Source organism: Oncorhynchus nerka, linkage group LG6, assembly GCF_034236695.1.
Source record: "Oncorhynchus nerka isolate Pitt River linkage group LG6, Oner_Uvic_2.0, whole genome shotgun sequence".
Classification (NCBI taxonomy): domain Eukaryota; kingdom Metazoa; phylum Chordata; class Actinopteri; order Salmoniformes; family Salmonidae; genus Oncorhynchus; species Oncorhynchus nerka.
Genome location: NC_088401.1, coordinates 29,361,657 through 29,385,553, shown reverse-complemented (window position 1 = coordinate 29,385,553; position 23,897 = coordinate 29,361,657). Strand labels below are relative to the sequence as shown.

At 41.6% G+C, this 23,897-nt stretch overlaps 2 protein-coding genes across 4 annotated transcripts; one reads left to right on the top strand and one right to left on the bottom strand.

Moving 5' to 3' along the window:
* The first annotated feature begins 271 nt into the window (after positions 1 to 271).
* rbbp8 (retinoblastoma binding protein 8) lies at positions 272 to 14,842 on the top strand. Its single transcript, XM_029661313.2, is given in 18 exon segments — positions 272 to 546; positions 3,958 to 4,146; positions 4,299 to 4,341; positions 4,757 to 4,852; positions 5,004 to 5,116; positions 9,396 to 9,468; positions 9,694 to 9,851; positions 10,045 to 10,140; positions 10,269 to 10,774; positions 11,264 to 11,447; positions 11,586 to 11,674; positions 11,761 to 11,854; positions 12,068 to 12,232; positions 12,409 to 12,454; positions 12,536 to 12,626; positions 12,942 to 13,083; positions 13,509 to 13,569; positions 13,571 to 14,842. Coding segments are annotated over 17 exon segments (2,109 nt in total). The 5' UTR covers positions 272 to 546; positions 3,958 to 4,025; the 3' UTR covers positions 13,602 to 14,842.
* Positions 14,070 to 21,214, bottom strand: LOC115130310 (UDP-N-acetylglucosamine transporter TMEM241 homolog). 3 transcript variants are annotated; one of them, XM_065019479.1, is made up of 14 exons: positions 21,020 to 21,205; positions 20,678 to 20,724; positions 20,465 to 20,542; positions 20,105 to 20,186; positions 19,808 to 19,885; positions 19,698 to 19,723; positions 17,602 to 17,702; positions 17,433 to 17,478; positions 17,292 to 17,327; positions 16,934 to 16,968; positions 15,101 to 15,170; positions 14,865 to 14,958; positions 14,556 to 14,620; positions 14,070 to 14,338 (listed from the first exon to the last, which is right to left on the bottom strand). In XM_065019479.1, exons 1-14 carry the CDS (start codon positions 21,089 to 21,091, stop codon positions 14,272 to 14,274), a joined length of 897 nt encoding a protein of 298 aa, XP_064875551.1. In that variant the 5' UTR covers positions 21,092 to 21,205; the 3' UTR covers positions 14,070 to 14,271. The 3 variants fall into 3 exon arrangements, with proteins under 3 accessions (XP_064875551.1, XP_029517176.2, XP_064875552.1); XM_029661316.2 differs by lacking the exon at positions 20,678 to 20,724 and having other exon boundaries at positions 20,774 to 21,206; XM_065019480.1 differs by lacking the exons at positions 14,070 to 14,338; positions 14,556 to 14,620; positions 14,865 to 14,958; positions 15,101 to 15,170; positions 20,678 to 20,724 and adding an exon at positions 15,639 to 16,674 and having other exon boundaries at positions 20,774 to 21,214.
* Positions 21,215 to 23,897: the final 2,683 nt, after the last annotated feature.

Genomic DNA, 23,897 nt, shown 5'->3' with positions numbered 1-23,897 from the left:
GGAACACCCCACGATGCCACATCTGGGGTGTATTCATTACGCCAATTATGTTGCAAACTGTTTCGTCTATTGCTAAACGTTTTGCAGCGTGAAACCGTTTACTCCAAACGGAAAACGTTTTGCAAAGAAAACGAGAGTTTCTATTGGACAAATTCAGGTAGGTCCTGCTCCGTTTCGTTCAGTTTGCTTTCATACAAGAAGATTTTAGCAACAGAATCGGAGTAATGAATGAAGCTGATACTGTGGTTTGGTTTACATCAGGGGCATCTTCCACTGCCCGTGTCTATTGAATTATCCGTGGCAAATAAGCTCGTCTCTTTAGCTCTGATCTAAATATTTTTCCGTTTCCATGTTTAGCTAAATCGGACGTGGAAGAGAAAGCGCTGTTGCTGACACTTGTTGCTGTTTAACATTGATCTGTCTTTCAAAAACATCGACCATGTGACACAAGAAGGGTTGTCATCCCAGCATGCAATGCGAGGCACGAATTCTAAAAGACGTGAGTGAACTCGAGCTAGCTAGGTACCAAATTGATTAGCCTGCTAGGTAAGTTGGGAAATTAGTACATTTTTACACATTTAAACACATAATATATTTACCGTTGGCTATAGAGTCATGCCATACTTTATTTGTATATGTCTGTCTAATGTAACGATGAAATTGACTGTGTTTAGTTAGGCTAGGTAGTTAGCAAACTAGTGTTGGCAAGCTGGCTGTCTTTACCAACTTGACTTTGCTTGCTATATATAGGCTAAAATAAATTCTAGGATTGTTAGGGAATAATGTATGAGTTAACTAAAGAGCTCTAACTAGGAAAATAGCATAGCTAGCTATAGCCAGCAACATTTTTCCATTCAAAGAAAACCTTCACCTCTCACCCTTGCCAGGATATCCCGACCCTATTGTTACGCTTGTTTACACTTAGCTGCACTGGGGTCAGAACGCAATCAAGGTTACATTAAGACACATTGGAGGGAGAGGGAAATATGGTTCGGAAAACTTAGGGATGGTATATGCCACTGTACACAATTTTACCAGAACAATAGTGTGTGTTATTGCGGACTATTCTTAGGGTGCTTAAATCAGTAGTTTTTGATTACATAAAATGAAGTCGGAGCTCCAGTCCGTCCACACTAGTCGCTGCTCAACTGCATCGAAAATCGTGGAGTTGAGTTTAATCGGCTACCCTCACCCCAACCTCCCACAACAGAAAATAATAGCCCCCCTCCCTCTTACCCAGCCGCGCATGTGCCAATGCTAGATTTATATTGGTACAATTACAAGGGGCATAGCTATATCATTTTAGCAATTTAGCAGATTTTCTTATGCAGTATGACTTACACTTAGTATAGCCTAGTATTTTACAGTATAGCGACTTACAGTATATCCTGCAGCAGCATAACCAATATTTATCTGTGCTGTGACCAATAATCTCTAGTGGTTTGCAGAGTGAGAAATACTGTTATTACCAATGGTCTTTGGTGTGTGTCAGTCTATTTACTGTAGGTGGTGCTGATGGCTGATAGTGGTAGGCTGCTATGCACCCAAGACTGAGAAGCTGGCCATTACGAGGTAGTCCTAGGTCAAAAACTCTTCTTTCAAATACTTCAGCTGGACATTTATTTAGCATGGTACAATGGAGCTAATAGAATAGACCCAAAAGTGCAAACTTCAAGCTAATTCGTGTGCATCAGACTTTTGACCCAGGCCTGTCATGCAGCTCACAATCTGATTGCATGTCACCAGCATCTTTAATTTGACATAGGCCTAGTTCAGAGGAGGCATCAACGCGGCACTGCATTATATATTTATGAAAGCGTTTATTGCAGTGCCCCCACATAGTCCTGCTGGAATGCATCTGGCTGGCACAGGCTTGTCTTGCAGGATGTCTGGGACATCACATACAACACCACCCCTTTCGTGCCCTTGCTTGTCAGAGAACAAAATCCCCACTGACACAACACTAGATCTTTTGTTTTCTTTCTTCCTCCATGTTAGTTATTTTAAGAGATACTTTTAATGAGTTAGCCTAATGTGTGATTTTGTTTTAATCTGCAGACCACCAAAGGTACTGGTGATATCGATATATTGCTGTCAATGGTTAATAAAAATGTATTCTCCAAATTAACCTGTGACACTAAAATGTCCATGAAATTGGGCATTTTCCTAAAATGTAATCTTTTTTTGTTTACTACTGTGGGTTCAATCTTTCAGAGTGGGACTGAAATGTCATCTGAAATTACCCCGCTGCATTGGAGTTTATCGTCATTCATTGGCCCTGGATAGTTGTGAGTTGGCAGTTAGGGCCTAACAATTAGCCTATACTAGTACACCCTAGACATTAGGCCTAGTTTCATAATTTAGGAAGGATAACACAGGCTGGAAGGATAACACAGGCTGCTTCACATTAAGCTATTTTGGACAGTAGAGACCAGACTGGTATATACTCCTCGGCTTCTAGGTATTGCATGGGAGTGGAGTTAACTATCTTAATAGCTGCAGGCTACAACATTTGCCTTGTCTCTGCAAAGGCAGGGAGGAGTGTCTGTGCAGCTGCCACTTGTGTTTGCTAATGTATGTGCCTTTTTTTGTGTGTTTGTGCGTGTGAGTGTGTGTATGGGTTGTGTACGTGCATGTGTGCTCCTGTCTGTCTCCAACTGTGTGTGTACAGGTAGAGGGAGAGTGTGTTGCTATTCTTCTGAGCCAGCTGCTACACATCCCAAGCTCTCCACCCTCTCCCCTCCCTTTTACTTTTTGAGCCGACTGGCAAGACCAGTTTGTGTTTGATCGGGAAAACCGGCTCTTCCAGTTGTCCATGCCAACAAATTCTGGTATGATCCCAGCCAGGTCCCTGGGAATGCTCAAAACGCCCGGCCAATCCCATGAAAGGCATATTGGGTTATCACTGGTGGTAGTTTAGTTGGTATAGCAGTTGTTCCCTGGTTTCCTCCTCTCTATGAAGTTTGGATCTGTTGAGTGGCTTTTGTGTGCATTGAGTATACTTTGACTGACAGTTCATTCTAGTGGGGTGAGTGAACAAGGCTCTTTTATTCAGTTTGATATAGGAGGACATTTTGCCTGGTGAATGTCAGTGATGACTGTTAGCAGATTTAGTAGGGAGGATTAGGCTACAAAGTGAAATAGGCTAGTTTATCATGTCTATGCTCAATAATGGGAGGAAATATATTATTTGGCCTTAGTTATTGGATGATTATTATAAACCGGGTGGTTCGAGGCCTGAATGCTGATTTGGATGAGAGCCGTGATATGTAGGACCGTATACCACGGGTATGACCAACATTTTTTTTTTTTTACTATTCTAATTACGTTGGTAACCAGTTTATAATAGCAATAAGTAATCTCTGGGTTTTGTGGTATATGGCAAATATACCACGGCTAAGGGCTGTATCCAGGCATTCTGCTTTGCGTTGTGCGTCGTGCGTAAGAACAGCCCTAAGCGGTGGTATATTGGCCATATACCATACCCCCTGTGCCTTATTGCTTATTTCTCCAATGGTGATTAAGCCAAACCTACTGTACCAGCTTGGGAAGGGAGAGGAAAGAGAAGTCCAGGCAAGCTTGAATTGTGTGTGTGTGTGTGCGCACTGGCCTGCACTAATGTGTTTGTGCATTATGTGCTCTGGCTACATTGCCTTCAAAACCCGATTTACAAATTTGACTGCCCTTTAGGATCAGATATGGTCATGTGAATGAGAGGACTATATGAGCATGCCCTGGATTGCAGTCACTTCTCAGTGTCTACATAAGCAAAATACTGGTTGTATTACCTTGTATCATATTTTACCGGTATTGTATCATATTTTATTACAGGTATTGTAGTGACCTGTCAGTGCAGCCATTTCCTCTAGGGGCGCTCGTGAGTAAAATAGGGTCCTCTCTTGACTCATCTTACCCTCTGTTTTCTTTTGTCTTTTTTGCTTTCCCTTCCTCTCGCAGATTTCCGGTTTGGTGCTAGATGGAGTTGTGTATTGGCTGAGTGAAGCTGCCAACCAGTGAGTGATTGGATGATGAGCAGTCCTCTGCTAAGTGGGAGCAGCCCCGGCTCGAGTGGGGCCTCGGAATCCACTGACCTCTTCAGGGACCTATGCGGTCGACTCAAAGACTGTCACGATAGTGCACTGCAAGGTAGGCCTACTGTCTACATGCCAGGGAACCTCCACCAAAACAACTAAGGCCAGTGGGACATGTTTAATACAACTATCAGTGTTAAGAGTACTTGTCAAAATAAATCATTCAACAATCCCCTTTTCAAGCTCTTTTTTTTATCCTGTGTTTAGGTTTGCAAACCAAAGTGAACAAGCTGAAGAAGGAGCGATGTTTGTAAGTACAGTCATTTTAGTTGAACGTTGTGTTGATGATCAATGAATAGAATCTGAAACTTTATATTTTCTGACATTCTACTGCCATTTCAAAGAGTGTGATTATTGTTTTACGGCCGCACTTAAGATGAGACCGTTTTCCGTTGACTCCCCGTCAGTGTGTAAGGTTTCAAATGTCACTGAGAAAGTCAGTCTGACAAAGGCCTCTTTCACACTCTTACTTCAGTAGGACAGCATTCTGAGCCCTACTCATTTACCAGGGCTCTGTGATGGGAATCCCAAAATATAATTCCTCTTGTACCCCAAGAATGCACATTCAAATACATTACTTATATACTCAAACACTCCCATGTTTATTAATTCAAAGGATTTAAACCAATGTGTTCCTTCCTTTTGTCCCCCCTCTCACCCCGTAGAGATGCCCAAAGACTGGAGGAGTTCTACAGCAGACACCAGCAGTTGAGGGAGCAGCACAAAACCCTGCGGGACACTGTCACAGTTCTGGAGGACAGGTTGGTACCCCATCAACCTGTCTGTCTGTCTCCCTCCGACTTTTTCTCTATCTACCTATATTTCTCTCGATCTCTCCTTTTCTTAGTCCTTTGGTTCATCTTTTCTCCTCTGTCTTTCTTCTTTCCCGTCTGTCTCTCTCCTTCTGCCCAGGCTGCGAGCAGGGCTGTGTGATCGCTGTTCTGTCACAGAGGAGCACATGAGGAAGAAGCAGGTGGAGTTTGAGAAAGGCCGTCAGCAGAACATGCGCCTCATCGCAGAGATCAGTGAGTTGTACATCATTCCCTTCTCACTTGCACATACCCTACATTCTGTATCTGAGATGCATTTACCTCCACACTGGTCCCTCTTTTACACAGGCCATACAGCTCCTAAACTTTTGGCTAAAATAGGATATGATTATGACAAAGGATGGGGGTGGTCATGAGTCATTCACAAGGGAACTCTCTCACTACCACCTCCATCTCTCTTTGTCCACTGCACTCCTTTTTTTTCTCTGTAATAGGTTCCCTCATAGATCTACACGTCACACAATATAGCCTTTCTCTTTTTCGCTAAGTCTGGGGGTAGCGGGGGAGGGGGAGACGGACACACAAGTAGTCTCTTTTTACATTGATGGAAAAGGCAAACCTGAATGATCTCTTTGTTTCCTAAGTTATCTCCCAAATGTAACATTCCTCCGTGCTCACAAAAGGGATGCAGTTCTTCCTCTATACCACTAGTGCTCTGCAAATAAATTGACTAAGCCCAATCATCGCTGTAGTAGGTCGACTCCATTGGGAGGAAGGATGTTTGACAAGCTTTTTACATTTGTATCATAAATAATGTTTAAGCAAAATCATGATGAAAGTGGCCATTTTAGGCCTCCTGTAAGACCCTATGATCTGTGCATCTTGGTGTCATTATACTCCTTATAGTGTGTTCTCAAATATGGATTATGTCTACATTCTGAAATATACTTTTTCACATTAATGTATTCAATATAAAAAATATTCATTTGAATATTTCAAAAGTACCCTTTTTAATTTTAATTTTTAGACATTGTTTGGAAAATTATACTCTTCAAACATGTCAAGTGTCCAGATTCGGCTCTCTGTACTTTTGAAGATCTAACCCATTTCATACATTTACATTATAGGTCATTAACCAATCAAAGCCCTACTTCAGGATTGTTTGCACATTCAGCAAATCACCAGCAGAGGGAGTTCCCTTTGAATCCATTTTACCATTCACTGTGTTGCTTGTGCTCATAAAATGTATCATAACTTCAAAATTTGCACAGAGCCCACTATGGAAATTTGATGTACTTGTTGAGTATATTGTTCCAAACAATGTCTTAAAATCTAAAAGGGTACTTTTGCCATATTCATATTTTTCATGTTGAATATTTTAATATAGTTTTATTTCAGAATCTTGACTTACTCCATTTGTTAGAGCACACTATAATGAGTATAATGACATCAAGATGTTCATAGATGATACGGTTTTACAGGAGGCATGTATAGTTCTAAAAATGGCCACTTTCATCATGATTTTCTTAAATTCCTCGCAAATTAAGTTTGTTCTTGCCATTTTCACAATCTGAGATAGCTAAAATGTAATTTGCATGAGTATTCCCACCCCTTTGCTATGACACTCCAAACTGAGCTCAAGTGTATCCAATTTCCTTTAATCATCCACCTGTGGCCAATGAAGTTGTTTGGACATGATTTAGAACGAAATGTATCTGTCTATATGTACACTACCGGTCAGAAGTTTTAGAACACCTAATCATTCAAGGGTTTTATACATTTTTTACTATTTTCTACATTGTAGAATAATAGTGATGACATCAAAACTATGAAATAACACATACGGAATCATGTAGTAACCAAAAAATTGTTATATCAAAATATATTTTATGTTTGAGATTCTTCAAAGTAGTCACCCTTTGGCTTGATGACAGCTTTGCACACTCTTGACATTTTCACAACCAGCTTCACATGGAATGCTTTTCCAACGGTCTTGAATGAGTTCCCACATATGCTGAGCACTTGTTGGCTGCTTTTCCTTCACTCTGTGGTGACCCATCCCAAACCATCTCAATTTGGTTGAGGTCGGGGGATTGTGGAGGCCAGGTCATCTGATGCAGCACTCCATCACTCTCCTTCTTGGCAAAGTAGCCCTTACACAGCCTGAAGGTGTGTTGGGTCATTGTCCTGGTGAAAAGCAAATGATAGTCCCACTAAGCACAAGCCAGATGGGATGGTGTATCGCTGCAGAATGCTGTGATAGCCATGCTGGTTAAGTGTGCCTTGAATTCTAAATAAATCACAGACATTGTCACCAGCAAAGCACCCCCACAACACCACCACCTCCTCTATGCTTTACGGTGGAAAATGCACATGCGGAGATCATCTGTTAACCCACACTGCGTCTCACAAAGACACGGCGGTTGGAATGAAAAATCTCCCATTTGGACTCCAGACCAAAGGACAAATTTCCACCAGTCTGGCCATCGCTCGTGTTTCTTGGCCTAAGCAAGTTTCTTCTTCTTATCGGTGTCCTTTAGTAGTGGTTTCTTTGCAGCAATTCAAGGCCTGATTCACACAGTCTCCTCTGAACAGTTGGTGTTGAGATGTGTCTGTTACTTAAACTTTGAAGCATTTATTTGGGCTGCAATCTGAGGTGTAGTTAACTCTAATGAACTTTATCCTCCGCAGCAGAGGTAACTCAGGGTCTTCCATTCCTGTGGCGGTCCTCATGAGAGGCAGTTTCATCATAGCACTTGATGGTTTTTGCTACTGCACTTGAAGAAAAGTTCAAAGTTTTTGAAATGTTCCATATTGACTGGCCTTCATGTCTTAAAGTAATGATGGACTGTCATTTCTCTTTGCCTATTTGAGCTGTTCTTGCTGTAATATGGACTTGGTCTTTTACCAAATAGGGCTGTCTTCTGTATATCACCCCTACCTAGTCACAACACAACTGATTGGCTCAAACGCATTAAGAAGGAAATAAATTCCACCAATTCACTTTTAAGGCACACCTATTCATTGAAATGCATTCCATGTGACTACCTCATGAAGTTGGTTGAGAGAATGCCAGAGTGTGCAACCTGTTAAGGCTGCTATTTGAAGAAACTCGCATATAAAATATATTTTGATTTGTTTAACACTTTTTTTGGTTACTAAATGATTCCATATGTGTTATTTTATAGTTTTGATGTCTTTACTATTATTCTACAATGTAGAAAATTGTAAAAAATAAAGAAAAACCCTTGAATGAGTAGGTGTTCTAAAACTTTTGACCGGTAGTGTATTTCAGAGCAGAAACTATACCATGAAGTCCAAGGAACTGGCTGTAGATCTCTAAGATAGAATTGTGATGAGGCATATATCTGGGGAAGGGTATGAAACATTTTCTAGAGTGTTAAAAGTTTACAAGAGCTCCATCATTGGGAAATGTAAAAAAATATATATGGAACTACCCAGACTCTGCCTAGAGCTGGCTGTCTGCCCAAACTGAGACACCGGGCAAGAAGGAGCTTGGTAAGGGAGGTGACCAATGACCACTCTGACAGAACTACTGAGTTCCTTAGCTGAGATGGCAGAACCTGCCAAAAGGACAACAGTCTCTTCTGCACTTCACCAAGTGCCACTCTCCCATAACGCCCAAATTGGTGAAGTGCTGTAGAGGCTGTTGTCCTTTTGGCAGGTTCCTCTATCTCAGTGATGGCACTTCTGGAGTTTGCAAAAAGACATGCGAAAGATGGTGCATAAGTCAAAAGTTTGTGTGATCTGATGAGACAAAAATAGAACTCTTTGGCCTGAATGCACATTGAACCTTTTTGCCTGGAGATAACCAGGCACAGTTCATCACCCATCTAACACCATCCCTACCGTGAAGCATGGTAGTGGCAGCAGCATGCTATCGGGATGCTTTTCATCGGCAGGAACTGGGAGACTGAGAGGGAACAATTAATGGAGCCTAAATGCCGGCAAATTCTTGATGAGAACCTGCTTCAGAGTGCAAATGACCTTTAGACTGGGGTGAAGATTTGCGTTCCAACAGAACATTGACCGCAAGCATACAGCCAAAGCAATGCTGGACAGGCTTCAGAGCAAGAATGTGAAGGTCCCTGAGTGGCCCAGCCAAATCCCATTGAAAATCTGTGGAAAGACTCTGTGGAAAGGCTGTTCACTGCTACTTCCTATCTAACTTGAGAAAATATGCAGGGGAAAATGGGAAAAAATGCCCAAATCCAGATGTGCAAAGCTGATGCAGACATACCCAAGACGACTCAAAGCTGTAATCGCCGCCAAAGGTCCTTCTACAAAGTTTTGACTCGGGTGTGAATACTTATGTAAATGAGATATTTCTGTATTTCCTTTTCAATACATTTTCAAAGATGTCTAAACACGTTTTTACTACGTCATTATGGGGTATTATTGTGTGTGTATATGGGTGAGAAAAATACATATTTAATCCATTTTGAGTGGAATAAGTCAAGGGGTATGAATATTTTCTGAAGGCACGGTATATGTGGTTTGATGTGACTTCCAGTGACAGAGAGGAACAGCCTGCAGGATGAGAACAGAAAGCTGAGTCTTGAGTTGGATAGACTGAATGGAGCTCTGTGAGTTAAAACCATCCCCATCCGGGACTACAGTACTTTTGTAACCAGGATTGTTGATTCCAAAACAATATTCCTATTGCACATCGAGAAAGCATGGTTGAATTAGAGTTCTCACTTTGAGCTTAATGCGGTATATTATTATTTCTGTGTATTATTAATACTTTTTATTATTAATATGGTATGTTACGCCGTTGTATTTCTGTGGTGCGTCTGTTTGGTTTCCAGCTCCGTGTCTCCTGAGCCAGAGGAGGCGGTGATTCCAGACTCTCCGCTGCAGAAGATCTCGCTGCCTGTGGTCAGCAAGATGAGGAGGAGGAAGGAGACCCACCATGTCCGCTACGCCGAGAAGTCCCTGTCTCAGTCTCAGAGCTCGGCGCTCAACGGTCAGTCTGATTCATACAAAGAAATGCATATACACAGGTACAGCATTCAAGGGTCACCCTCAGAATCAAACACACATGCAGGTGCGTGCACACTCAATCACACTCGCACACAAACACACTCCATATTAGTTTCTTACGATATCAGTTTCATAGACTTCATTGAAGTTCACTTTTTTTGTTTTCATAATGGTAGAACCAAGGAAAGGATTGCCCTCCCGAACCGCGCAGAGCCAAGGAAACGGCATACTGGTGCCTGAAACGTGTTACATGGACGCCACCCAGACCCAACGTAAGACCTTCATTTACTAACTGATGACTGATAACATGCGTTTGTAATCATGTTATTGCCTCTAAATGTCTGAGTGTCTTGAAAAGCACTGTAAAAAAAATCATGTAGTATTCTTCTTGTTGATTCAGAGTGCAGCAGCCAGGGCCATGAAGGTGCTGTAGTGGCAGAGACGTGTCGCCTGGATCTCCCTGATGATCCACTGCCTATCCCCCAGAGAAAGGGTCCCCTCCTGGGCTGTCCCGGCACCACCACCACTGAGGACAGACCCCTGTCCCTCCTCCCCCGCCTGAAGCTCATCCCCGCCAATGCCCAACGGCGCCACCTGGAGGGGATAGCCCGCATCGCACCTCTTAGAGCCACTTCCACCCCATGTGGCGCCTCTCACCGAGAGCTGGAGAGAGGCAAGAGGAGGAAAAGTAGCGAGGAGGAGGAAGATGAGGAAGTGGTTGACAAGCCTCTGGACCTTTCCGACTCCCCACAGAAGGCCCTCGTGCCTCCGCTCAATGCCCAGAGAGGTAGCAGCGTCCCTGCATCAGAGAACCAAGACAGAGGCCAAAAGCGGCACATCCTATTTAAACATCCCTCTACCTCTCCAAGTGATGAGCGATCCAAAAATGTGTTGCTTAGTCAGCAGGTAGAGCCATGATTTTTCATGTAATTTTCTTAACAAATTACACGATGTTATACAGGTACATTAGTCACATTTGAGCCTTGTTACATAGATGGGTTCATCTGGAAACGCAGAACAAAAATCCTGATAAATCCAAATAACCAGTGACATAAAACCAAAGCACCAGAATTTTTGGGGGGTTTGTTTGATAATTTAAAACTAGGTACACATTACACAGAAAAGTACACAACTTATTTCCATTGTGATCCTCATGAAGGCATATGTGGCAGGATTTAAAAAAAAAAAAAAGATGCTAAAATGGCAGGTCAACTTGGTTATGTTCCTCGTTAGTCGTCGCATCCCACAGTCTTTTGACAGACGATACCATTTGTTACGTTGTCTGTCTGAGATATTATAGATGGGTATATCAAGAGCTCTTTTTCTTGGACACTTTCACCCGTCTTATGCATCAACATACTACTGTAGCCCCAGCTTTCCTATTTGTCCATTTAGACCCACGATGTCCACCACGAGCCAATCAGAAAGCGGAGTCGGGAGGATACTGAAAAACTGAAGCAGACCTCTGTCCTGCAGGCCAACCCCTGTGCCCGTGTGAAGAGGAGCCCTCCACAGGACAACAATGGTACTGCATCAACAACACTGCCCTCCAATGCCCCTGAAACTCCACTGGGAAAAGGTATTGTGTTGCAACTCTGCATAATAGTCAATCATTGATACTGAAAATATTTTTTTCTCGATTGACTGGCCCTTAAGCATAGTCTAAGCAAGCAATTTGAATAGAAATGTCATGTTTCATTTCTTACCTTTTGTTTAGCCAAGCTGATGCCAGCAGAGCAGATGTGGAGCCTTGACCCAGAGGCAGCCCTCTCCCAGTATGATGTAGACACCCCAACTTCAGCAGAGGTATGACATTCACCAAATTAATCTGCTACTTTCCTATACCCTCTGTGTATACCTGCAGTTCTTCACGTGTGTGTGTGTGTGTGTAGCCCCCCTGTGAAGGTGAGTCTGTCGATATGGACTGCACCTTCGTCAGCCCCAGCCTGCTCCACCGAGGAGCTCCAAGAACCAGCTCTGTTACCGGTACAGCTTACTACATTTTCGCACAAAATCTTTGATACATTCCCAATCATCTGATTTTAATTTAATCAAATACGGTAAAGAGGAGAGAGCAATTAAATCCTTACTTTTATCTTTCAAGTTGCATTAGATCACTTCAGTGATGGGAGGAAGGACGGTTACATTCGAGCAGGACCCATATAAACAAACTAACCAAACTCAAAACCCTTCTTTTAGGGATTGGTCAGAGGGCCAACGACAGCTTGGCTGAGATATTCGACCGAACAGGCTACGGGGAGTACGAGTCGTGTCCTCAGCATAACGGCTCATATTTGGACAAAGAGGAACCCCATCATGGGGAGGAAGAGTTTGATAAGGAGGAGGAGGAAGAGCATAAGGATGGTAAGGACTTTACACTGTATTTTCTCTATAATCTTGTATACTTGTTTGTTTTATTTGACCAGGCAAATTGGTTGAGAATGACCTGATCAAGTAGTACAACACTTGAGATGAATTCGCGCATTCATTGTTAAATATTTATATCAATATTTTAAACTGTTTTGTCCTCTCATTAAAAGCACACATGCCTCAAAGTGGAACACCCAATGGAGAACGCAAAGACAGGTGAGATCATAATCGTCAGACTAACGTAGAACACTTTCATGCTAGGTTTCTAAAAGGTTTCTTTGCCTCGTTGTCCTGTAGTAAAAACCTATCGTTTGCACACGTGGAGGTGGTCCGCAAGAAAGCTGAGAGGAGGAAACTCAAGGGGCACACGTGTAAAGAGTGTGAAATCGTGAGTTGACTCGACCGTGTTTTGATGTGTGGAGCTGAAAGTGCCTGTCCATGATCATGTTCATTACATTTACATTTTAGTAATTTAGCAGACGTTCTTATCCAGAGCGACTTACAGTAAGTAGTGAGTGCATACATTTTCGGTACTGGTCCTCCGTGGGAATCAAACCCACAACCCTGGTGTTGCAAGCACGATGCTCTGCCAACTGGATCTCACGGCACCAAACTGAATAAATGTGGTGTTTTCCGTTTCAGAACTTTTTGCCAGATCGAACACAACCCATGATTTGTGACATATCTATTCCATCTCCCTCAGTACTATGCCGACCTTTCAGAGACAGAGAGGGTGAAGAAGTTGTCAGCCTGTTCTCGGCACCGCTTCCGTTATCTTCCTCCATCAACCCCAGACCACTTTTGGGAAGTCGGCTTCCCTTCAACACAAACCTGTGTGGACAGAGGTATGCTACCCTATTCAATTAGATCCATTCAACAGAACGCAATGGTCATCAAATCCATAGTATTTAATACTGTAGTCTTTTCTACACAGAAGATCATACACAATTGCCTGATGTTTTCCTGAACTTTCCAAAATCTCCCTGGTGTATTTCAGTCACGTCAAACCATTCTTCCTTCAGATTGAAATACTGTCAGACTAATCGTAATAGATAGCCCCATGTAAACACTGGCTGATGATTATATCATTTTTGTCACAAAGGTTTACAAAGCCCTGGTATTAATTTTGACTGATGTCAGCACTGATTTCTTCTGAGAAGTGCATTGCTGTTGTCTCAGCCCTCATAAAGGGGTATTTCCCCCCTTGCGTTCAATGTCAACCTCCACTTAATGAGTTTAACAACATTGTGCTTCTTGTTTCTCGTACCAGGTTATGTAAAAGAAGATAATGATCCAGAACAGCGCTTAAGGAGGAGAAGACCTTACAATGCTCTCCCCCAAAGGCAAAGAGCAGAAGACTTAAACCAGTAGGGGAAAATACCCAATCAAACATAATTTAAAACTGTATTTAATTTTCACTGCAACAATCTGCCAGTATCATAATCCTAGTGCCTCAAAGGTATACGTGTGCCTTTAGTGGTATATACACCCAGACATATTTCAGATTCTTATAATTGTTCAAAACAATTGAATGGACCATCAGGTCTCCCAATTTCCTCAAAAAATGAATACAGAATATGCAGCAAGAACCTCTGCTCAGTTAATTATTCTTTGTGAAACTAATATGCACCGTTGACCACTCTTCGGCTGTCCCCATAGGGGAGAAGTACTTTACACCACTGCCTATGGGGACAGCCAAGGAACCCTTTTTTTGTCTGTTTTATTTTGGTGCATTTGTAGATAACCCCCTTAATGCCATTTTTTTTTATGTTACTCACCTTCAAGTATATCACATCCTAGGAAATTGTATTTAAGTTCAAATAAGCAAATATTTTAATGGAAATATATAGAATCTTTATTTCTGCTTTACAGCAAGTTGTAGAAAAGGCATAGTAAATGAAAAAGAATCTCAATTGAAGCATACATTATTGTGATATTTGTTCCAAAAGCAAAAAAATATCACTGGGAAATTGAGTGCAAGTAAACTCGTTGAAACATTTAGTGAGGTAGAAGTAGTTTCTTTCGCAAAGGTCTCATCGCACTTGGGAAGTACTTTCAGAGTACACCAGCAGGGCTTCTCCAACATGGCTGAAGAAAACACTAAGGAGCAAGCCAACACAAAATCACTGAAGTAAATAGTATACCTAAAAAATAGTAACTTCAACAAACACCATGATCACCAAACTTGATATAGGCTTTAAAGTAGCAGACTACAAAATGACTGAGTCTCCAGGGAATATCATCAGCTGCTATTTGTCTTGAATGTAAAATTGGTGACTGGATAGATAGACATTATTTACACAGGTAGAGAACTCACCAGCAGAAAGATGGCGTGTTAACTTCAATGTTAAAAACAAGTGGGGATAGGCATGTGGCAAACACCTAGACAGGGTAGAGCAAGACATGGATATGTAACTGGCACAGCCACTGTCCTTGAAGGAAATCTAAAACAGAATGAATTTACTATTTAACTGTCGGTTTTATGACAATCGTTTACTTAGGTTATTACGGCAGGTTTTCTGCCAATTACTAATACCTTTTTCTGTAGAGGGGAGATGGTGGTAGAAGGTAACAAATAAAGATATGTTTACCATTGATCATTAAGTTGAGTTCTGACTTTCATTACCTTGGACAAAAAGAGCCAGACCCCGCAGTGCTCAAGGGGTAAACCACTCTTTAGTTTGACTGATGCCAACAGCAAGAAAAAACCCAACAAGGCACTGTGGAAGATAAGTGTTTAAGTTACTACAGTGTACAATGCCAAAAGTGTAAATTTTAAAGATTTGGAAACCCTATTAGCAAGTTGATTTTATGAGATTGCTTTTAACATGCGCAACTAGACATCTGAGTTCAATTTTTTACCTGGCACAACAGCCACCGTGAAATCTTGGGGACAGGAGGAAAGGGAATTCCAAGGCACCAAATAGGTCACCTAGATGGAATAAACAAACAAAGATAAACCCAGCCATCAAAACAGATTATGTTCTCTCCTCCAAACAGGAAGAGGGGGGGGGGGGTTGAGAGATTTAAAAATCAGCACTTGACCAAGATTTAAATCAGTGTAACATTGGGATAACTGTCCCAATACACAGTTACATAATTGCAAAAGACCAAGAAGAAGGAAGGCATTGAAATAGCAAACAGCTGTTCATATACAGTCAATTCAGAAATTATTTAGACCCCTTCCCCTTTTCCACATTTTGTTACGTAACAGCCTTATTCTAAAATTGATTACATTTATTTTTTACTCATTAATCTACACACAATACCCCATAATGACAAAGCAAAAACAGGTTGACATTTTTGCACATAAAAACAGAAATCTTATTTACATAAATATTCAGACCCTTTATGAGAATCTAAATTAAGCTCAGGTGCATCCTGTTTCCATTGATCATCCTTGATGTTTCAACAACTTTATTGGAGTCCACCTGTGGTAAATAAACATGGACATTATTTGGAAAGGCGCACACCTGTCTATGTAAGGTCCCACAGTTGACAGTCCATGTCAGAGCAAAAACCAAGCCACGAGGTCGAAGGAATTGTCTGTAGGCCTCCGAGACAGGATTGTGTCGAAGCACAGATCTGGGGAAGGGTACCAAAACATTTCTGCAGCATTGAAGGTAACCTCCATTATTGTTAATTGGAAGAAGTTTAGAACCACTAAGACTCTTCCAAGAGCTGACCACCCAGCCAAATTGATCAATCGGGGAGAAGTGCCTTGGTCAGGGAGGTGGAAATGGGAGAACCTTCCAGAAGGACAACCATGTCTGTAGCACTCCACCATTCAGGCCTTTATGGTAGAGTGGCCAAACGTAAGCCACTCCTCAGTAAAAGGCACATGACTGCCCGCTTGGAGTTTGCCAAAAGGCACCTAAAGGACTCGCAGACCATGAGAAACACGATTCTGTGGCTTGATGAAACCACGATTGAACTCTTTGGCCTGAATGTCAAGTGTCACGTCTGGGGGAAACCTGGCACCATCCCTACGGTGAAGCATGGTAGTGGCAGAAGCATGGTAGTGGCAGAATCATGCTGTGGGGATGTTTTTCAGAGGCAGGGACTGGGAGACTTCAGGATCGAGGGAAAGATGAACGGCGCAAAGTACAGAGAAATCCTTGATGAAAACCTGCTCAGGACCTCAGACTGGGGCAAAGGTTCACCTTTCAACACGACAATGACCCTAAGCAGACATCCAAGACAATGCAGGATTGGCTTTGGGACATATCTCTGAATGTCCTTGATTGGCCCAGCCTGAGCCCGGACATGAACCTATTAGAACATCTCTAGAGAGACCTGAAAATAGCTGTGCAGCAACACTCCCCATTCAACCTGGCAGCTTGAGAGGATCTGCAGAGAAGAATGAGAGAAACTCCTCAAATACAGGTGTGCCAAGCCTGTAGCGTCAAGTCTTCCTGGGTATGAGGTTGTAGTCGCTGCCAAAACAAAGTACTGAGTAAAGGGTATGAATACTTATGTAAATGTGATCATTTTATTTTCTAAACACGTTTTACTTTGTCATTATGGGGTAGTGTGTGTAGATTTAGAAACATTTTCAATTTAATCCATTTTAGAATAAGGCTGTGACATAACAAAATGTGGAAAAAGTCAAGGGGTCTGAATATTTTCCAAATGCACTGTAGCTACAGAACTATTTGATCGATTGGTGGGGAAGAAACAGTCCAAAGGTCTTACCAGTAGGGTGTGCAGCAAAGGCCAACAGCAACACACTAGTTTTAGGATTAAAAACAATTAGAGCTTACATCAATTAATGACAAAACAGATTGAAGAGTGCACTGCACATACACAAAAAGACAAGACATCTCAGGTGACATATGAAAGGACAGGAAAACTCTGCAAAGCCCCCAAAAGTTATTCCCCCTCAAACTTACTCTGTGACAGCAATTAGTGACAATAACTTGATTGACCCTGATAGTCTACTGAAGCTATAGATTGTAACATTTTAACTTTTTACAGTCAATTTAAAAATGCTTTGGACAAAGCAGTGCTTAGGCCATTAACAGTTTTTTGGAACAAAGTATTTCCCTCTTACCTGAACAAATAGTTGATGTATTGTTGTTCAAGGTCACTGTAATATAGATCATGAAAACAAACATGTTTCATAGTATTCACAACAGGAAACCAGTTTTTCAACCCTTTTTCTTACACAAGGGATGCACAAGTTATAGCTTACCTCAAATGACTGGACTTGAAGTGTGTCTGGAACACTCTATAGGCACCTGAAATTGATGTATTTCTGTATTATTGTGTTGCTAAGTGTATTCAGCGATTTATATTTATATGTTCTACGCTTTAAATATATGACACAATCCCACAGCTGGTTTTATTCCAGCTAGACTTGCCAACACAGAAGAGATGTGCCAGGGCCCACATGTAACCACCAGGGTCAAACTGAGGGTCATAGAGGGGGAGGTTGATGGCCGACATCAACAGCAGACTCACACTAGAAAGAAAGCCAATAGCTTACAATTCCATAGTCTTCAAGGACCATCAGGCTAGCTTCCAACAGCAGTTGTATGGGGTATAATATAGTATTTCAAGGAGAAGTTAACCTAATATCCAAAATGTCCCAAGTGATTCCTTACATTGAAACTAGTTAAGTGGAGTTTGCCTTCTTTCCCTGCAGTCTAGAACTGAAAAGCTGCAAAAATGGGTCAGACTGGTGACGTGCCTTTGTGCATTGCTAGCTCTGCTCTGTTGTCAGTCAGTGATTGAGAAATCCGAAAATTGTGGACAAATTGTTTTATTGAAAGTGTATGGCCGAATGAGCAATTTTTTTAATCAAAAGTACTATCGGTTTTGAGTCAGGAAATGTGAACTTCTCCACCTAAAACTATTGAGATTATTTTATGTGGCTGACAGCAACAACAGTGGAAATGAAGATGGGTAACAACTGCGCACTTGTGTGGCCAACTCTGACGTATATACCCTTATTTGGAGCTTTTAGTCACAGATGTAAGTTTTCAGAAGAGAAAGCGAGCGTTCGGAGGTATGTAGTCTAATTGCAGTTGAGTTGATCTTATTGTGTTGTAGCCTAGGCGCTTTACCAGTTAGCATATGTTGAGATAATAGACCGTAATTGTGTAATCTTACATTGCAGAATAGACAGAATAAAAATTAAAGCTGTTACATTTTAATTACTTAGGATCAATCGGGTCTATTCACTTTTTTTCTTCTCCATAATCTCTGATGTCTGTGTTGGCCAGCAATGGTTAATTTGCATCACATCATTTCACAGAGGCGCAACTTTGGTTTTAGAAGTGAGGGGGACATAATCATTATATTTTTTTTTTATCCAGTCAGATAAACACTCCACACAGCCTACCCTACCACTCGGAGGTGTCAGCATGGTCCTAAAGCACACCATTGCCTTGTTTTGTATCACATTCCAATGATAAAACTGGGGGGGACAAAAATACAATTTCACAATGTGGGGCATGTCTCACCCATCCTCAGTGAAAGTTGCACTCCTGACATTTCATGCTTTTAACAACTGTATAGGTTTGTGTGAAATACATGGCCCCAGGAACCACCTGGGGTAGGCCTATTTGGTTGCATGTAGTCTGGTCTATTGTGTATTCGTAGTATTCGTAACCCCCACCTTCCCCTATCAATAGTGGCCATGAGTATCATACCAATATAATTACTTTTAGCCACGTGGCCATAAATGTATTACAGATAAAAAATATTGGCACCCCTCCAAGTAGTTTCTAAATCACTCGTGAGTATTTCATTGTCAGACCTGTCTGTAGGTTGTTATTTACTTAGTATAACTAATCTGAAACATTGTATGTCGTTGTGAATAAGGGCCTTAATCGATGCCATTTAGCAGACACTTTTATCCAAAGTGACTTCGACATGTGTGCATACGGGTGGCCTGAGAATTTAACCCACTATCATGGCGTTGCAAGTGCCATGCTCTACCAACAGAGCTACAGAGGAGTTTTTACATTAAGGGATTCCCCCACAAGAGCTCAGTTGTTACCCATCTCCGCTGTTGCAGTCGGCCACATAAAATAATGATAAAATAATTGTTTTAGGTGGAAAAGTACCCATTTCCTGTCTCAGAACCGATAGTACTTTTGGTAAAAATGGCTAATTCGTTCATAAACTTTCAATAAAAACATATGTGGATTTTTCAATCACTCTTTGACTGACAACGGAGCAGATTTTGCAGTGCACAAAGACACGTAACCAGCCATGTGATCCGTTTTTGCAGATTTCCAGTTCTAGGCTGCAGGGAAAGAGGCAAACTCCACCTAACTAGTTTCAATGTATTGAATCGTTTAGGGAATTTTTTTATTTTAGGTATACTTCCCATTTAAAGTCAATAAAACCAAAACAAATCCAGTTTTGAAAACTTACTAGCTACTTTTTCTGTTAGACACTACTGAATATCCAAACTTTTATTATATTAACGATAAGACTTGGAACAAACCTTAATAGCTTCATCCATGGAATTCGCTGTTAAAAAATATATATATATGTAATTGCGTGTGTTTAATCGACCTTGCCCAAAGTTCAGTGTGGGTAAAAGCTTACACTTACCTCCATCTGGGTTAACTTCAGGATCAGGCAATTCACCACTTCAGAAGCATTGTGAAGAGTGAAGAAGAAAGGGATAGGCTGGAATATGACAAGCGGACATCTTAGATCAGTGTCTGTCATGATAGTAGGTATACAAAATCAAGACCTAGAGCAACGTGGAGACCATATCCCATGGTGAGAGATGCCCCCATCATTTGGGGTCATTTGATGAGTGAAATCCTAGTGTTTGCCCAGTTCCACCTTAAAAGTGTTGTTTGTAACAGAAAAGGCTTGCATGATTAGGAGTGAATGACTCACCAAGCGTGAAAGAGCTCTGGACCCTGCATAAATATTCCCTACAAACAGGAGGGATCCCGGAAGCCAGGAAAGTGCTGCTGACCTGTAGGATAATGGGGAATAATACACAAGGGATTAAAGTTCTCTGTCACTGCCATGGATTTTCATAATGGATTTTTTTTTTTTTACATGAAGGGGGGGTTAACTTGGCCCTGCAACCAATCAATCTCAGATCAATTTAAATTTCAGTCTTGGGATTTTGTTTTGCTTTAATTCCTGTCATCAACCACTAGAGGGTGGTCACAGTCAGACAGTGCCACCTTGGATAACCCCCTTGCATTCCCCAATGCTGGGAATACACAGGACAAATGCAGAGGTTACCTGGGAAAGCCACTTATATCCACCAATCCAAGTTTCCCAGAAAGCAGAAGCAGCAGGCCCCCAATAAAAGTCTGCCATCTGTACAGAATATAGGAAGATGTTTGGAGCATTATTAATTTGCGAGAATCATCCGTAGGCTAATGCTCTAATTACGCAAAAGTTTTTTAATCGGAATATTGCAGAATATAACTAGTGTAGACAAATGTTACTTACCCCTGAAATAGGGTTGGATATGTAAATTTCAAGACAGACAGGACATACTGTAAAACAAACGACAAAATGTATCTATATGGAATTAAGAATTACTACCTCAACTGTACAGCGCTGAACGGCGGTTTAAAACCCGGAAGAGGCTGAGGTCTTGTTACAATGTTAGAATACAGCCACACATCGTTGCTTTCTTTATCTTTGATACAGCGACATACTTGCATGCCAACCAGCTAAAATCAATAATTGATCACTGATAAATCAAGCAACCGTTGTTGAGAGCATTGATGTTGGTAGGTCTGTTTGCCTGACTAGCCTGTATCTGTGGGAAAGCCAGCGAAAACTCACCTTATTCGTGAAATACGATACTACATAAAATAAACAAAATATTAGACCAGTAACATGTCTTTTGAAATGCATTTGTCTTTCTGTCTCTCGCAGTTAAAGATTGATAATTTTACATCATCAAGCTTTTGGTTCACCCTCAGAATGGCCGGGCATCTTTGAACGGGGTTCGAAGTCATGACACGTCATCACACAACCAAGAAATTAACCCTTACCTTAACCATTCGGAACCAGTTTAACCCTATATTTCAAACTTTTACCCTTATGGAGAGAACGCTATTTATAATATGGGTTACATGGATAAATTAAAATGGCTGACCCTCCCTTCGGCAAAATATATTTTACCTAAACCCTCCCTGAACGCTTGAGAGAGAAAAAAAAAAAATCTTTATAGTAAAATCATTGCATGACTATCATCGTATTTGCAGGTCCGAGAAGAGAAAATAAATCGCCTTTTGTATATATTTCATGCAATTCTATGTGATTTTACATACTAGCTAAGTATATTTTCATACCACACAAATTACTCAAATTACAGGCTAAGAATGGACAAGTAGATGGGCCTGTGTTCATTTTATCATATTTTTCCAATGCCAAATCAGTGTGTTTTGTTTGCAACAAAAGTGTCCCTGTTTGCAATAATTCCATCAGAGACATTAGGAATCTGAGCATGGTACTTTCAAGAGTTAGGCCTACATTTCCACCAGTGGCATGTATTCATGGATGCAAAGGGTAGCCATGCTTCCCAATTTCTTTTTACAAATAAAAAATAATACATATTTCCTCTCTTTGTGTTGAATCATTTTCCTTTAATTCGCAAGACTGAATGTATCTTACAGGAGAAAGCATCCGAGCGAGCGACACAGTACCCCTATGTCTCTCTACGTGTAGGCCATCTATCTGATGCTGTCTGGACCAAACAAGTATGACATTGTTGCCGTCCGTAGCATTGAAGGCAAGGGAAGCCAGCGAGCATCTGACCTCCCTTGACAAAAACAGTATAAAATAATTAGCCAATCAGCGTTAATCGAGCTCAACCGTGAATGCACCAAACAAAGTGTCAAGGTAAACCAGTTTGGATTTGGCTACTCTTCTTCCATGGCTTAATCTAACGAAAGGTCACAAGTGTTTCCCTAAAAGCAGTCTGGGTTTAAACATCTTCTATTGTACAGAATACTAACAGTTTATCAATTGATGGTGACAGAAGTAGATTTCTTCCCAAGCAAAGTAAAAATGTTGTCTCCTCGGTTATAGGTTGTAGCTCAGCTTCTGAATGACAAAAAAATAAATGATATCCCCATATGCATCAGAGTCAGACCTTTCCCTAAATGCTTCTGCATTGCTTGCTGTTTTGGGTTTTAGGCTGGGTTTCTGTATAAACACTTTGTGACATCTGCTGACGTAAAAAGGGCTTTATAAGTATATTTGATTTTGATATTTTACAGCTTGTTTCTAGCATAAAGCATCGCAGACCAAAGCTCTGTTATAGATCACTTTATGTAATCGGATCCTAACAAGGGTTAGGCCTGTGCTTTTTGCCATTTTCTTTCATAGAACGTAGACCTCATACCCCCTTGAATTCAAATCTTCGTTTTAACAGCCCTTCACTGACACAGAGGTAGGCTATTTAAAGAGTGCAAGGTGGGTGGAGGAATTGACCAACAAATCTATGGATATAGCAGCCTATAACCTAATTTAATCTGTCAAACAGGTAGGCCTACCTCTTAATTCTTACATAGGAAGAAATAGCCATCAAGACACAGCCCTCTTGTTAGTAGAAGTCTAATTAAAATTAAGAAGTTTTAAATGAGTTATGCCTACTTTCAGCACCATGAGCTGTCCATTTCCAATTGATTGTGCTGCAGCTGCTGCTTCAAGTTTCAGCACCAAAATATAAATTACTCGAATCTGGCTTATTGTGAGTTCAATAACTCTAATTAAAATGAGACACAGAACTGAGTCTGCTGTTCCTCAGTACTGGCTTGTCAGCTTCAAGGACCTTGATCTCCTCTGTGAAACTATCCCTCTGGGCATCTTTAAGCAGGAAAGTCTCCATGTCTTGCCTTGAGGGCTTGGGATCCCCAACAGTTGGAATCATAGTTTGGTACACGGACTCACAGAGCTCCTTCCAACTGTGAGGTGCTCCAGTCTACCTTTACAGGTTGACCTGACCACAGAAAGTAGATTTGTGAGCATTCAGCGGTGTCCTCTTCTCTAGCTGTTCTGGGCATCACAGGCCAGGTGTCAGGCGACTGTTGTAGGACGGGAAGACCTTGAGTCCAGTGGTTCACTCAGGTTAGCTCAGCCAGAGTTTTTCCCCCTCGTGATGTCATCTGCTGGGTTGTTAGCAGTGTCGACATATCTCCACTCCCTAACGTGAGATATTGTATCTCAGCACCTTTGGAACTCACAAACGTCAAAACTTTTATTGCAGCCAGTGTAAGTCGGTCATTGAATCTGACCACAGGGTAGTCTTGCGGATTTCCAAAGTAAGCTCAGTTTTCAGAAGACGAGCTAGTTGTGTTCCAGTCAGGGCAGCACTGAGCTCCAGGCGGGGTATTGTGAGTTGGCGCTTGGGTGCCACACGAGATCTTGCCACGAGGAATGAGACATGTACTTGTCCTTGGTCGTCCTCGGTGCGGAGATGGCTCTTTCTGGAGCATCGCAAAAGATGTGGATGTTGGTGGTCACTATGGCACTGTCTATATTTGGAGGGACATAACACCTAGGGATGACGACCTCTGACAGTGTCGGAAGTTTACGCTCCCACTCTTTCCACTGGTCTAATAGGGGTGCCTGTAAGATGGTGTCTTGCCATCCTTCTTCCAGAACTCCTGTACCAGGATCTTTGCTCTTGTCGTGTAGGGGATGATATATCCCA

Coding starts and splice junctions, on each gene's coding strand:
- LOC115130310 (XM_029661316.2), bottom strand. CDS start 20,895: ATGCAAGTATGTCGCTGTATCAAAGATAAAGAAAGCAACGATGTGTGG. Junction 19,886..20,104: donor CCAGAGCTCTTTCACGCTTG/GTGAGTCATTCA, acceptor GTCATATTCCAG/CCTATCCCTTTCTTCTTCAC. Junction 14,621..14,864: donor TCTGGCTCTTTTTGTCCAAG/GTAATGAAAGTC, acceptor TACCCTGTCTAG/GTGTTTGCCACATGCCTATC.